The 17,041-nt window shown below is 39.2% G+C and overlaps 1 protein-coding gene across 5 annotated transcripts in view; it reads left to right on the top strand.

Annotated features, from left to right (window-relative positions):
• LOC121859499 (hexokinase type 2-like) overlaps positions 1 to 17,041 on the top strand; it is a 54,994-nt gene that overhangs the window by 29,336 nt on the left and 8,617 nt on the right. For 3 of the 5 annotated variants that reach the window (XM_042356345.1, XM_042356347.1, XM_042356346.1), the window contains exons 2-7: positions 1,823 to 2,010; positions 8,575 to 8,737; positions 9,111 to 9,247; positions 11,145 to 11,360; positions 12,741 to 12,840; positions 14,497 to 14,576. In XM_042356345.1, the coding sequence (XP_042212279.1) occupies positions 1,996 to 2,010; positions 8,575 to 8,737; positions 9,111 to 9,247; positions 11,145 to 11,360; positions 12,741 to 12,840; positions 14,497 to 14,576 (711 nt within the window). In that variant the 5' untranslated portion in view covers positions 1,823 to 1,995. The remainder of the gene's footprint in view (positions 1 to 1,822; positions 2,011 to 8,574; positions 8,738 to 9,110; positions 9,248 to 11,144; positions 11,361 to 12,740; positions 12,841 to 14,496; positions 14,577 to 17,041) is intronic. The other 2 variants (XM_042356343.1, XM_042356344.1) reach the window with 1 other exon arrangement.

Raw genomic sequence — 17,041 nt, 5'->3', positions numbered from 1 at the left:
CCCTAAGTCTCTTTCACAAGTCGACTTCTCAAGGTTGATGTTGTTAAGGCTGTATACATTGACAGTATTTGTTCTTCCAATATTAAGTACGCTGCACTTGCTGGTATTGAATTTCATTTGCCATTTTTCTGACCACTCTTGCAGTTTATTTAAATCCTCTTGTAGTGCATTTGCATCCTGCCCTGAATTAGTCTGCCGCCCTATTTTGGTGTCATCCACAAACTTGCTATGTCACTGCTGATCCCAGTATCTAGATCGTTTATGTAGATTTGAACAAGAGTGGACCCAGTACTGAACTGGGGAACCCCGCTGGTTACACAGACCCACTCAGATTTAACACCATCTACGTTGACCCTCTTATGTTCTATCGGTAAGCCATGATTTTATCCAGTTTAAAACTTTCCCCTCGATATCATGAGCCTTAGCTTTTCTCAGAAGCCTCAGATGCGGTACTCTGTCAAACGCTTTGCTAAAGTCTAAGTAAATAACATCATAATTTTCGTCATTATCTGCTCCCTCGAAGACCTTCCTAAAAAACGTCAGCAGATTTGTTAGACAAGGATTTCTCTTTGTAAACCCATGTTGAGAATCGTACATTAATTTATTTTTCTCTAAATGTGACCATTGCAAAGGCCCAGACGACCCCATGAACTACTACAGTACTTGTTAACTAAAGTGTGTGTGTGTGTGTGTGTGTGGACCAGAAAGTGTTGTGTCGAAACAGAGTGTGGACTCATTCAAGACCGGACGTAGCCAACACTGGCGCAGGCTCAGATACATTCCGGAGCCAGTGCATTCCAACAGTGCGTAACAGACATGGCAAGCGCCCAAGCAGCTAACAGAACGATCAATGGCGAAGAAGTTTCAATGCTATAAATGTCTGTGTTAACCAGTGTAGTACTAGAGGTAATGCTTGGAGTGTGTGTGTGTGTGTGTAGTTTTTTAAGACTGGATGGCGCCGCTGACTGGTTACCGTCGCTCATCAGCCACCTGTATCTTATAACAGGTTCCAAAGTAGGGTTTTAGGTAAGCGTTGAGTGCGTCTACAGCAAACTTTTACAATATCTCGGCTTCCATTACCCATACACCCCCCCCCACCCTCAAAAAATATACTTATCAACTATTTTACAATCAACCCACACGCTCCTTGATAAATTACCCAAACAACAAATTACTATATCGGTAGTTTTCAGTTACCCCAACAATATGGAAAAAAATATATTGTTAATGCTCATCTAACAAATAAAACGTGAGGTCATACCTGGTGTATAATTACTGTATACCATACCGTGTAATTGTTGTGAACCTTGGTTGTGATGAAGTACATGTTGGTCAGACGGAGGAACTTATCTCTGCTTGGTCAACAGATCATAAAAATTCCTAAGATATGCCCCAAATAATTCAGTTGTATTTAAACATGTTAGGGAACTGGATTTCGTTAACTGGAATGAACCATCCATAATGTACAAATCTAATTGTAGTTTTAAAATATTTGTTTTTTATGTTTTTATTAAAAGTATCCAAATTTCAACATCTATGGCGGAGAATGGTCACCCTATAAAACCTCCCTCTGTTATTGTTCTTGTCCCACTGCTGAAAAAGGCAGCAGGTTACGGTCGAAACATACAGTGCTCTATTGCTCTCGTGTTGGTCTTATCTGTGGAGGCGAGAGAAAGACAGGTTTGAGTTCCTTTCAAACCGGTTACCCCTACTACCCAAACCTCTATATGTACTGTTTGTATATATATATATATATTGTAATTGTATTTTTAATAACCTTTAAATGTTGTCTTATTCGTAATATTTTCACTGTTGTTTTCAGTTTACATTATTTTGCTAGACTTGTGTTTAGAATAATTACACAGTGAGTGATAACCGCAACACAATAAGAACAATCGTGTGTGAGGATTAACTCAACTGAAGGAAGAAACACCAACATCTACTTACTTGTGTTTAAACTGTATACAGTACAGTACTAGCGAACGAGTCACCAATATGGCCACTAGTGAGGTAAGATGTGTTTTATTTTGATATTTTTATTTTTTATTTCTGTGTATAACAATAAAAATAATGGCAAATCTCACACAATTCTTAAACCAACTTGTTTGAAAATTTTGCAAGAATGAATGAACCAAGTGTATGTATGTTCACCTACACAGGGATAATTGCCAAATAATCATAACTTATATGTATTTTTTTTCTGACGCCATAGATCGTGTCAAATTGTAAATAATCACAATACATATTAATGATTAACTTCAAACCTAATCTACATAACCTACTACTTTAGGTATAATTCGAGTTTAAATAATTATTTACAAAACTGATGACTCGAGAGAAATCTTTGATACATATAATCAACAAAATAAATTGTTGATGGCGGTGTTATGGTTAAGTTTCACCGTCTGCTGCAGAATACAGTATTATAGAAAATTTACTTAGTTTTCGTTGTCTATTTGCTGCACGCTTACTTATCAAATTTGTCAGTTGGTCACTAATTCATCAGGTGGTCTCCTGAACCTGGGTGGTAAGGTGCAATCAGCTTAACGCGGTCACTAATTCTGGTGTTGGGTGAGGTAGGTCCTCGGGGCAAGTTGCAGGACTTCTGCCTAACAGTTTAATTAATACCTGGATCAGCAATGTGTGGAGCTTTTTGCCTGCAGTTTCTTCATTGCTTCGTATACCAGGGATTCTATTCATTAATACAATATAGAATTCAGTGGTCACATTTGCCAATAACAGTTATATTGTCTCCTTACGACATATTAACTGAGATTAAGTGTACAGTCACACCTCTTATCTAACGGATGTGTGACCATAGATAGTGTCAGCTTGAGTTTATCAGAACTGTAGGTTGTGTTAATGTGTCGTCTATTACGTGGAAAACCATTATCTCACACTTTGGTATGAAACCAGAGTACTGTATTGTAGATTTCATAACTTGACAAAATATCTTATAAGTAAGCCCATTGGTATTGCTTCTAATTTAAAAGCTCTACACCTACAATAGACCAGTCACGTGCTCTACACCTGCAACAGACCAGTCACGTGCTCTACACCTGCAACAGACCAGTCACGTGCTCTACACCTGCAACAGACCAGTCACGTGCTCTGCACCTGCAACAGACCAGTCACGTGCTCTACACCTACAATAGACCAGTCACGTGCTCTACACCTGACCAACACCTGCACAGACCAGTCACGTGCTCTACACCTACAATAGACCAGTCACGTGCTCTACACCTACAATAGACCAGTCACGTGCTCTACACCACCACACAGACCAGTCACGTGCTCTACACCTACAATAGACCAGTCACGTGCTCTACACCTACAATAGACCAGTCACGTGCTCTACACCCACAATAGAGTAGTCACTTGCTCTACACCTACAACAGACAGTCAGCTCTACACCTACAACAGACCAGTCACGTGCTCTACACCTGCAACAGACCAGTCACGTGCTCTACACCTACAATAGACCAGTCACGTGCTCTACACCAACAATAAAGTAGTCACTTGCTCTACGCCTACAACAGACCAGTCACGTGCTCTACACCTACAACAGACCAGTCACGTGCTCTACACCTACAATAGACCAATCACGTGCTCTACACCTACAATAGACCAGTCACGTGCTCTACACCTACAATAGACCAGTCACGTGCTCTACACCTACAATAGACCAATCACGTGCTCTACACCCACCATGGATCAGTCACGTGCTCTACACCTACAACAGACCAGTCACGTGCTCTACACCCATCATGGATCAGTCACGTGCTCTACACCCACCATGGATCAGTCACGTGCTCTACACCCACCATGGATCAATCACGTGCTCTACACCCACCATGGATCAGTCACGTGCTTCATCAACACGGACCACTAAGACTCCTGCTTTGGTCTTGAGACTTTTGGCCGTCACATGGCTTCACAAGCGGGCGTTCATGTATATTTAATTTATTAACATTATTTTTGTCTGTTTTCGAACCAGTGGACGAGGGGCACAATTATGATGTGGTACATCTTGACTTTAGCAAAGCCTTCGACAGAGTCCCCCACGAAAGACTAATAAGAAAAGTGGACTCTCATGATATTAGAGATATTCTAAAATGGACGAGGGCGTGGTTACAGGACAGGAAACAGCGAGTGAGCATTAACGGTACTAAATCCGATTGGAGCAACGTCACTAGTAGAGTTCCCCAAGGCTCAGTACTTGGACCATTATTATTTATTATATACATAAACGACATAGATATCGGCGTAGACAGCAACATAAGTAAATTTGTTGATGACACTAAAATAGGGCGTGCAATTAAATCTGACGAGGACTCCGCAAAACTACAGGAAGATCTAAAAACAAATTCGAATGGTCTGATAATGGCAGATGAAATTCAATGTAGACAAATGTAAAGTACTCGGTATATGAGATGTAAACAGGGAATCCAGATACCAGATGAACAACGATGATATTGAGAAATCCGAATGTGAGAAAGATTTGGGAGTAATGATAAGTAGGAATCTTAAGCCAAGTAATACAAAACAATGTGTATTTGCTCGAAACAAGTCTAATAAAGTACTTGGGTTCATTCAAAGGAGTGCTTGTTACAAGACTAGCGAGGTCATACTAAAACTATATCTTGCGCTTGTAAGACCTTGTGGGGTTGAGATATTGGTTCACACTCAGGATGGGGTGGAGAAAGGAAACTCACAATGTGCTCTCTGTATACATATTGTATTGGGGAGGAATCCACTACAACCTCACTTGGATTACGCAGTTCAATTCTGGTCACCGTATTACAGAATCGATATAGAATCCTTGGAAAGTATTCAGAGGGGAATGACAAGACTAATCCCAGGCATTAGGAACCTTGAGTACAGAGACAGGTTAAAGCATCTTAATTTGCACTCCCTCAGGAGACGTAGAGTGAGGGGTCCGGAGGGGAGATGTGATAGAGGTGTATAAATGGAAGTCAGGGCTAAACAAAGAGGACATTACAAAGGTACTCAAACTATCCAACCAGGAGCGAACTCGTAACAATGGTTTTAAATTAGACAAATTTAGATTTAGGCGCGAAATAAGTAAACATTGGTTTGAAAATAGAGTAGTGGACGAATGGAACAAGTTACCAAATATCATCACTAACTCGAATACGCTGGGTAGCTTCAAACATAGGTTGTATGGATATATGAGCAATAGGGGTTGGGTGTAAATGGGACTGCCCAGTATGGGTCAATAGGGCCGCTGCAGTTTCCTCCATTCTTATGTTCTTATTCGTGTTTCTAACTCCCGCACAGCCTTCAGTGGTGTCCTGCCCACCTTCACGACGAAAGATGACTTGTCACAAATTTCTGTCCGGCGTCATTTCAATCATCATTTTACTGAATTATACAGTACAGTGTATTATTTCATTCTCGTTTAATGAAGAAAATTATGTTAAATACAGTGAGAATTGTAAAGAATAATTGGATTGCTGCATTAGGATAACCCCGTGCAAGAGTCAATTGTCGTTGTCATTTAGGGGCTTGTTTATTCACTTAGACTCTTAGAGGGGTATCATTTTTTTTTCCGAGACCAATGGTCAAGTTTGCAAAAAAAAGAAGTCTTAAAGTAATGAGTGATCTTAGTCTCTATTATGATGAGGCTCTGGACCTCTCAAGTTTTTGTTTTCCTCTACGTTGTCCTGGAGAGGACTGAGTGGATATCTCTGCCATTGCCGCATGTGTTCTAGGATCTGGCTATGGCCTCTCACATTCGGAAGGAGTTATTCTTCAAATGTAATTTGATGAAACTCTAGTTTTCACTGGCTGAAAATTTTATATTATTTTGCAATTTCTATCAAACGTATAGGTGAAGTGATGGGAGCAGAATAACCTCTCAGTACTAGATACAGAACGTACCGTACTGTACTGTACAAGGGTACATACTGTCGACCTGAAAACCAGATGGTAAGATTCTATTTATATCTGTTAATTAAAGATATAAAGAGACTTGAGTGTATCTACTGTGTACCAAACAGTGCGAGTGGCAAACACTGCCAGTAAATAAGAAGAGATCAGTGGTAACAGATAATATGAACTATCAAAGATAAAATAAGGGTTGATAAGGGGTGCGACAGCTGAGGGGATATTGACTTTTGCCCCGTGTGCCAAGCTTTACTGGTTTGCATCAAAACCACCTGTCTCTCGTGCAGCTGTGAATCGGTACCATACCTGCCTTTACTGGTAGGGAACCGGAGTCCGTCGAGTACTCTTGAGTGCAGGTCCGGCCACACTGTTCCCTTGCTTACCAAAGGCTTAGTATCTGCCCTGCCTATATCACCCACTTTCAACATAAAGTGGATTTCGTGGACGACACCAGGGCAAACCCTGTTGAGTGACGAGTTTAGATTTATTGAGATTTGAGGGACAACTTTCAGCAATAATGTACTGTACATATATGATCATACAGTAGCTGGTACGGAGATATACATATGAGGAAATCTCGTTTAATCTCATGTGACGTAATGAGGAGAAAAGTACTGAATGTGCAATTCCAATCTCCCCTGAGCAAGAACGTATTGTACATGTACAGGGTACAGTACTGTATACATAAAATCGGAGTGTAGTGCAAGTTCATGCGGTGTTTGACAATCACCCATCACAATTTATCCAACAATTGAGCAACTTGCAACTGTTGTTGTCGACATTTCATGCGTCATGGTGGTAACCTTCCTCTTGGCCAAGGTTAACCTTGGGAAATGAATAAGGTAAAACCAGTTGCCTGCTCCATTAGATTTCTTTTTCAAACTTCACAGAGGCGTGGTGATCATAAATGGTTACTATAGGCTTACACGGCCACTTGATGGCTGCCTGGTCCCCTCGACAATTGTATTAAACACTTGCTGGTTGAGTGTCCTAGTGTGAGGAATCTTAGGAGGAGGCATCTCTCCAAGACATGGGGTGTTGATGGTAACTACTGGCCTGTCCTTGGTTCTAGGAGCAGATTGTCCCATTTCCTGGGTTTAATGTTACATTATTGTAAAGAGAAACCCCTTTAAATGCTCGGGACTCAGTTGATTGAAAATATTCAAAGGAGGGCCACCATACTGGTGCCTGCCCTTCGGCACCTCAGATACCTCAAGGGGCACTACTCAGTCGAATGTCCTTACTTGGAGCTGGTGGACGCTCGCCCCACAAGGGGTCACAGCCCAAGATTGAAGAAGCCGCAAGTCCAGAAAACTGTGAGGGCAAACTTTTTCGTAGTGAGAGTTGTGAACTCTTGGAACAATCTACCAGAAAGTGTTGTGACTGCACCGAGTGTGAGCTCTTTCAAGACCAGACTTGACCAACACTGGAGCAGGTTCAGGTACATTCAGGAGCCGGTGCATGCCCAGTACTTGCCAACAGTGTGTAACAGAGACGTGACCGATCGCCCAAGCGGCTAACGAGTCGATCTTACGGTGAAGAGGATAAAAGAAAAAAGTACAAGATAATCAGAGACGTGACCGATCGCCCAAGCGGCTAACGAGTCGATCTTACGGTGAAGAGGATAAAAGTAAGGTAAAAGTATAATATGACAAACTGTTTCATTATCAGACTTACTATGTACAAATCAATCAACCTGTGAGTGAACTCCTGGGCACACCTTATGATAACACATGAGGAGGCATCTAAGCCATACACTCCCATCTTGCTTTGACAAGTTTCTGTTGCTGTGGAATGTTCTTTTGTTAGTAATTACAGTACATGACTCCATGGCCCAATTTGGTATTACAGTATTCTTGATTTCTTTGCTAGTAATATTTGCCTTTGGTGAGGCTGGCTCACGTCCCAGAGCCATGTGGAATGCATGTGGGAGGACAAACAGAAGAGGTAATCACAGTAGCATTCACAGTACGGTAGGCACATGTGGACTGAGGCTTCTCGGAAAGGGTGGCATCTGTTTGCCGCACCGCACAGGGGAAAATATATATATATATATATATATATATATATATATATATATATATATATATATATATATATATATATATATATATATATATATATACACACACACAATCAACACCTCAACCAGCCAGGATTCGAACCCACGGCCCACGACTGTGACCGGGGAACGCTAACCGCTGGACCACCAGGATGCTAAAAGAAGTTCTAGACTCTGTTATATTTCACACAAAGCCTGTTCAACGAGCTTATAGTGTGAACCTCTAATGGGGACTACCCGTATCACGTAGGTGGTCAGAGTAACGTTTTACCAAATCCGGCTTCGAAACACGAGGATCCATATTGTATGTAGAAGTCCGCGTGTTTATTGGGCTAATGAAATAAATAAATATATATATATATATATATATATATATATATATATATATATATATATATATATATATATATATATATATATATATATATATATATATATATATATATTACTGTATATTTCAACTATGTACTGTATCATATATGGAAACTGAGGAATTTGTTGTATTAGCTGTGTTTGCACTGAAGTTATTTATGAACATGCTGTACTGTACAGTAATAGCAATGGTGCTGTGGGTATTTTCAACATGAAATATTCTTTTACAGGTGAAAGAGATCTGCCAGGAGTTGATATTAAGTCAGGAAGTACTGGAAGAGGTGTGTGACTGCCTGCAAGAGGAGATCAACAAAGGCTTGGCCAAAGACTCCAATCCTGAGGCCACCATCAAATGTTTCCCAACTTATGTCAGAGAACTCCCCAATGGTAAAGGTAAGTACTGGTACTACTGTTGTAATCTTGTTTAACCTACAATAGGTAAGATATACTGTACTGTCGTCTAGCAGTGAAAATGTGCAATTTTTACACCTCAGTTTCCTCATAATCTGATTTTACATGTTGAATCTTTATTATCATCGCAAATTTTAAATGATTCAGCTTGATTTTGTGGTCTGACTTGTGAATTTAACCAATCATATAATTATCATCTTGTGGTTCAGTGGACCAGAATCGGTTTCTTGATACATGCACTGTTAATCTGTTTCAGTCATCTTAGCAAAGACCTGACAATGGGGATACAGGGTGTATTTTAATTACTCTTAGTGAAAATTATCTTCTTATGCCAGTTTCAAACATTAACTTACAGAACATGGAAGGTTCCTCGCTCTGGACTTGGGAGGAACAAACTTCCGAGTCCTACTTATTCAACTTGGTGACAAATGCACCATGGACAGTAGAATCTACGCAGTTCCTCAGCCCATCATGGTCGGGCCCGGTGATGGGGTAAGGAGATAATATATCATATTATTATGAATGAAGTGACTCATGGAAGATACATTAGTTACACACCCACACATACAAAGAAACACATGTACAGTATCATGCTGTATTGGAAAAAGGCTTTAAGCACATGGAACTCAGATCCATAAGTGTCCCCAAAGTGGACAGCAAGTCAAGTCTCAGGCCATGCAGTCCCTCTTCAGTGCCCCCCTCCCTCACCCATTTACCCATTGTATTACTTAAAGCATTAAATAAAACTCAACTCATTGTTCTTTATCGATTCCATGGAAAAGTGAATTCCTAATAAAGAATAATTAGTTTTACATTCAAATCACTTTACTTTTTATTTATTTATTGGGGTAATATCTATTACATTAGACTTGTTGATCATATCCAGGTACCTGTACTATACATTTTCTTTATCTAACACATGAGAAGTGTTCATTACACTTGGGAAACATCAACACACCAGTACTTTAGCTGATGTTTGACATCTAGGGGTCCTCATTATTATACCCCCACGGCTAAATACATGCTCAACTGAGGCACTAGACCCCAGCACAGTTAGAATGGTCAGTACAGGGTATCGGATTGACTTGGGGTCACATTGCTTAAGTAAATTGACCATGACCCATTAAATCCCTATTTCTGGTCAACTTTTGCCAAGGGAAGGTAGTGGAGTAGTAACCTGAGATAAGGTATAGTATCTCCTCTTCCTAAACCCGAACCTAACCAGTGTACAAGTCTAGGAGAAAACACCTGAAAAATATTAAATAATTTTGTGGGATTGAAAGGTTTGAAGCAAAAATCCGAGACTGAGACTTAAAACCCATGACCAAGACCTGAAACAAGTTGTTGAGACCTACATCACTGGCAGACATCCACATAGGAACACACCAATATGCAAGTCCTTGTTTTCATCAGCCCAGGGCAAGTCTGGGCTCTCATTACTGTAGTTCTGAGCAGTCACATGACAGCTAGAATATGTAGAAATGAATAAGAACTACATAGAAGTTATCACCAATTACTGTTAACAAAACACTGCCTTTTATGTTTGATTCAGTTGGATAAGTACTTGTAATGCAAATAGGTTTTTAAAAACTTGTACCAGTTTATAAATGTACAGGGGTGGCACCTCTTCCCTCCCTGACCAGATATCCCTCCTCCTAGTGACAGGCCTGGCACTTGACATTATTAGTGACCTGCCACATTTTGCCATAAACAGATAAATTGTACCGGGAATTTTCCCCCCACACACTCATCATTGTCACTTTATGTAACTTGCTGACAAAACCCATGACCCTTCAGGCCTTTTACGCCCTTAATGCATGAGTCATAAAGGCAAGCATGAACTCCGCATGCTTCCCAGTTGGGCACTGTAAACGCTTCTGCGCTTCACCTTGCACAGGATGTAAGGGGGTGCCCAATAAACTAGCCCCCTCCGGGGCAATCTGTAATCTGTAGTACTTTATCACTTAGTCATACAAGTGTTTACAAAGAAACAGTACAGTACCTTATGGATAAAATATTCGTAAAGGAAAATATTATGCACATTATTACTAACTTGTAGATGAATTACCTCATAAACATATTGTAAACTTAGCTGTCAGAGATGTAGATTTGCTTTGTTAATAATGAACATAATTTTTAAGCTTGCCAGCCATTTTAAAGTGAATTACAAACGAAAATTTTCTCTGTGTACTGACATTGGGACTCAAAAATACATAGTTTGACAAAATTTTGGTGCGACTGAGGCAGGTCGCAAGTGCGAGTGGTCCTAAGTCGAGTAGGTCGTAAGTTGGGGAGGAGCTGTACTTATGAATGTAAGGTGGAATATTAAACATGCCATGTCACTACTTTGTGTTACTGAGTGTCATTCTATTTTGTACTGTTGTTTCAGCTGTTTGGTCACATAGCAGATTGTCTTGCAAGTTTCATCAAGGAACGTAACCTTGGTGATGAATTACTGCCTCTGGGCTTCACTTTTAGCTTCCCGTGCAAACAAGAGGGTTTGACAAAAGCCCGGTTAGCACACTGGACCAAAGGCTTTAAATGTGAGGGTGTCGAGGGACGAGATGTCGTCGAGTTACTCAAGAAAGCTCTAGCAAAACGAGGGGTGAGTACACATATTTTCAACCTGTCTACATCCTGAGGCCCTCTTGTGGTGTGCTGCAGAGAGGTCAGGCAAAACATCATCGCACAAGAGGTCTTTACATATCTCAACATAATTTTGTGTTGATCCACTTGTCAATGATACATTCCTTTGTTTTATTTTACCTTCTCAGGGTTTTATCAAGCAATTATATTTTTTACTTCACATTTGATTTATTTATGAAATTGCCAAACATAGCAAACTGAAATATGTTAAGATCAGTACAATAATAGGGTTAGGCTGGAAGGGACTTCTACAACTCCCCTTAAGACCACCAATGGGTCAGTAAACCAAGTCTTTACCTAATTTCAGTACAGTACCATGAATAGTGGAGAAGTGGAGAACTGTATATTATGCTCTTAAATATAAAATTGACAGTTAACTTGAGTGGCATGAAACAAAATTTTAGTCAAGCTAAGAATGTGTGAGTATGTAAGACTTGTACAGTCAGGGCCGGATTCAGGAGTGGGCAAAGTGGGCAGCTGCCCAGGGGCCTCCACATGTGCGGTAGTAGCTATATCAGGGCTGGTCGACTTGAAACCACATGAATGACTCCAGTCATGTCTCACTTTTGTGTGTGTGTGTGTTGGGAATTTGTACACTATCAATAAATATACAGTTAATTAAAAATTTCTCAATGTTCTAATTTCCTCAGTATAACTGCATATGGCTTCAAAATTCTCCAAAGAAGTGTTCAAATTTCAAAATTTTCCCGGGGGGGGGGCTTACAGCACCCCCCGGAACTCCCAGATGTTTAGACTCGCTTCACTTGCCACCCCACCCTCTCGGGTAGTTATAATGAGGGGGGGGGGTCCTCCACAGGTCTAAATCCGGCACTGTGTACAGTACATAATGAGTTATCGATAAATGATTGGCTTATGGTGGTGGAAATATACAGCTCCAGCCTGTGTTTTTCCAGCACCATAAACCACTTCTACATAGGATCATAATCTCTCAGGTTTGTTTAAAATTGTCAAATATTGTGTTAGTGTGATATAGAAATATCCAGTATGAATAAGGCATCACCAGGTCAGATTTAAGAAGGGTGTTATCTCGCATGACCTTACCAGACCTCACAAGTTTTCTCTGGGTCATAACAAAGTAACAAACAACAGACCATCTGCCTCACAGCTAGTAAGCTGATAAGTGGTGAAATAAAAATTTGAATAAATAAATTTTGTACATAAAAATAATTCTAGAGATTAAAAGTTTTCTAATCAGGAACTATTATTACAATATTTCTTGCATATATATACGGTATATTTTTTGGGGAAAGTAGTGAACAAAATAAATTTTATGTTGAATTCTTACACTGTACTGTACTATTCATTTTCTGCACTTCAGGATGTGAAAATCAAGATTTGTGCAGTTCTAAATGATACAACAGGCACACTTATGTCTTGTGCATGGAAGAACAGCAACTGTAGAATTGGTCTCATTGTTGGTAAGTCTCGTCATATATTTTCATATCGGTAATTAAAGGGAATAAAAGTACAGTACTAACTCAATTTTGAATGTGCATTATTTAAATACATTCTCTGACTTCATTCATATTGGAAGTACAGTACAGTACACTTGCTCCAAAATGTATCTTTACAGAGATCTGATGAATTTGAAAATGAACACTGCGACTCCTGTTGTCTCGGTAGGGTTGTCAAAACCCTTCGTCTGTAGTGTTATATTGCCTCACACAAAATCGTAAAGATGTACTTTTTGGAGCGAGTGTATGAAATAATTGTAATTTTTAATTTGGGGTGTAGGAGCAGAATTAGATACTGTATAAACACATAATGGCAGTACAGTAATATTTGAACTGCCACCCCAGAAATTATTTTTCCACAATGATGGAAAGTTTTGAATAGGTAGGTAAATGTTAGTATACTGTACTGTATCCCCCATTTTGAGGAGTAGGAGAAGGTGCTCATGCTGTTCCTTTTACCTAACAGGAGGAGAAGGTGTTAATGCTGTTCCTTTTACCTAACAGGAGAAGGTGTTAATGCTGTTCCTTTTACCTAACAGGAGAAGGTGTTAATGCTGTTCCTTTTACCTAATAGGAGAAGGTGTTAATGCTGTTCCTTTTACCTAACAGGAGAAGGTGCTCATGCTGTTCCTTTTAACTAACAGGAGGAGAAGGTGTTAATGCTGTTCCTTTTACCTAACAGGAGAAGGTGCTAATGCTGCTCCTTTTACCTAACAGGAGGAGAAGGTGCTAATGCTGCTTCTTTTACCAAACAGGAGACGGGTTATTGGATGCGATTGCACAGGTTTATCAAGATTTCTCCCTTAAAATTCTTAATTATTTCCTTATTGTAATTATGAACAAACAAACAACAAGATGAAATCACAAATCAAACTTGCCACTTCAGTGGGAGTACAGCACATTGTCTCGTATTTTGTCTGAGAGTTTAGGAATTTGTGGAACAGCCTTCGAATGTCATCGTTTGTCATCCAGGTGATTCCTTGACTTGGTTGAGAATCCAGATTCAAACAGATAGGTTGTCACTAATGAGACTAAAACATGAAAAGCTCTCTTTGTCTGAACTAGGTGACCAACGCTCACCAAAATTTAGGTAACTCGACTGCATCAAAATCAACAAAATTTTGCCATATTGCTGCCATCTATGTTAAGCAGAGGGATGGGGAAATGGTACCTCCTAATTAATACTAATTACAACATGATAAATGGCTTTTCTTGTGCCACAATAATAGATATTCTCAAATACAGTACAGTACAGTATAGTAGTTATTGTTACAGTTTACTCTGTTCACAAAAAATAGTTGAGTTTAATGCTGTACGGTACCTAGTCTTTTTACGTTGTTCAATAATTTAATTATCTGATATCAAAGTCCCAGTGGTGCTGGTTAAGTGACCATCTGCTGTAGTGGATAAAGAACACTGCAGGTGGATCTTACTTTATTACTACAGTATATTTATTGTACAGTAATATGTCAACTGTTTACATTTGGAGGAAAATCTGCCTTTATGTTGTACAGGGTACAAATATTATGCATAAATTCAATTTATTCAACATTTGTTGTTTTTTAGCAGCAAATTTCTGTTGTGACAAACTTAATAAGTTATTTAATTTTGTAATTCCAGGTACTGGAACAAATGCTTGCTACATGGAAAAGTTAGAAAAGGTGGAACTATGGGACGGTGCAACTGATGAACCAAATCAGGTACTTGCTTCCTTTCTTATATACATATACTGTAGTACTATATCCAAAATGTGCATACAGTACATGCACATAAAAAGTTCCTGCCACAATGACACATGAGTCTCCAGTGACACAGTTTCTGTTCTGTTTTCCATGTGTTGTCGTTGCCCTTTCATCGGTGTTTACCATTTGAATTCATATACAGTACATTGACTACATCGTTTTGACTTATTATTTTGGTTTTTGGTCTATTTCTGTGCTCATAATGGAATCCAACAAGCATCCAAGGTTAGTGGTGTAAAGAAGAATCATGTAATACTTACCATTATGGTGAGTCAGCCTGAGGGAGCCTAATAGTGTTGGTAACATTACCAGATGTGACATCAAGAAACAAAAATAAAGTTAATGCTTTATGCTGAAAGTTATTCAAATAAGGCCATGCAATGTATAGAACCTTGCATGAATTTGGGTTGGCCAACTTTAATAAACTTGTCTAAATCTCATCCTCATTCTCAACATTCTACGGCCATTTTCCACATGTGTGGGTTAGCTGTGATTACCGTAAGGCAGCTCTCCATGCTGCACAGTCTCTTGCAGCCTCTTTTATCATGTTCTTAACTGTGATGTCATTTCTTACAATCTCTCCTCATGTCATTCTTGGCCTACTCCTAGTTCTCCTCCCATCCACATTTAGACTCACTCGTGTACCTCTTGACCCAAATGGTCTCCTCGCCAAACCATATCACCCTACCTTTACTCAAACCATCACTAATACTCTCAATACTCAGCTGTCCTCTTAGCTCTGTCTCCATTACATAGTACACCTCACCATTCTCATTTCAGCTTTTTAAGCTCATGTTTCACTGCCAGACAACTTCACACTTTATGTGGTACCCTGTGAGATGCCTTCTTTAAGTTTACAAATATAAAGTACAGGGGGTCCACGACTTACGAACGCCCGCTGATATGAATTGGGTTAAACTTGAAATTTACAGTATATTTTATTTACCTGATGACTTATTTTTTACTTTCATTTAATGTATTTTGTCATTTTATTTCTTCTTTTTTCTTAAACATAGTGATTTTAGATGTACATATTTAAAGACTTAGGCTATGACATAGTGGGATTTTAAACATTGTTCTGTAGTTACGGTTTGCACATAGCATGTGTTGTGTTCTGACTTACATACAAAAACTACTTAAGAACGTCCTCAGGAACGGAACCCATGGACCCCCGGTATACACCTTTCCTTTCCTAGATACAGAATTTCTCTTCTAGTTGCTTGACCATAAATACATGTCACTCTTTCCACAACATTCATAACCTGATCTAACAGCTTTACGCTCCTGTAGTTCCTGTGTTCAGGTGGATCACCGTTACCCTTGAAAGTATTCATGATCACGCTCTTTGCTAGTCAGCCGGTAAAGTACGGTATGCACAGTACATTCAATCGTGATTACATTAATCAGTTTGGTCATCATCAACATTATCAAATACTGTAGTTCTAGTATTTCTGTAATTATTCCAAAGCATCCAGAGATTTTTCCATTTTTTTTTTTTCATTTGCTTCCTTTACCCATTCTCTGTCCCCCATACACTTCAATCAGCAATCATTCTTCATATTTTTTTCAAGCACCTTTGATTTCCTCATTATCACCAACCATATTACCAGAGTCATTTCCCGCACACTGCTCACCAAGAACATACCTGTTTTTACCATTATTTGCCTTGTTATTCTAAATATCTCCCCTCTTGCATTCACACTTTCAGTATATCCATGAATGCATCCTGTTCACACTTCTTAGCCTTGTACAATACGCCCTTTGTATATCACAAGAGTGGGACCAAGAATGACTGTGAAAACACACCTCAGGATATTCCCCCCAAAATAACAGAATGGTGAAATATGAGCACAGAAAATTAACAGTATACACAAGTATATAACAGTGTTGTCATATACTTAAGAGATTTGCCTAATTTACAGGCTGAGCAGATTATCAAGTATGCTATACATTGTTGGTCCCAAGGATACACAAAGTTTTAAAGGGTTCTTTTGTAAAGTGAGAATAATGACTGGGACAAAAGTAAATTAAATTGTGATTCTACTTCAAAATATCTATGTTATGAAATGTACTGGACAAGACCTACAGATTGGTAAGAAGTGTAGTGCAGTTGGAACACCAACCTTAGATGTAATGAAAACCTATTGTTTCCTCATACAGTATTTTACACACACAACAACCAGGAATTTTTCCAATTATAAAGTACTGTATTTACTTATCTCCAGGTGTATAAATGGTCCACACCTGGAGATAACATGATACTCTTGTTAGAAGAAAAACTAGCATTTTCTTCACTAATTTGTTCCTGAAATTATGTGTTAATGTCATTAGCAGTATGATGATGTAATCATTACTATCATCATTTTGACCACAAGAGTGAAACATATCTTGAAGGGAGTACAGTATTTTTCTCTGTATAATAC

Source organism: Homarus americanus, unplaced genomic scaffold, assembly GCF_018991925.1.
Source record: "Homarus americanus isolate GMGI-L3 unplaced genomic scaffold, GMGI_Hamer_2.0 scaffold7626, whole genome shotgun sequence".
Lineage (NCBI taxonomy): Eukaryota > Metazoa > Arthropoda > Malacostraca > Decapoda > Nephropidae > Homarus > Homarus americanus.
Note: the sequence above shows the minus strand (reverse complement) of the source record. Positions and strands in the feature narration are given on the sequence as shown.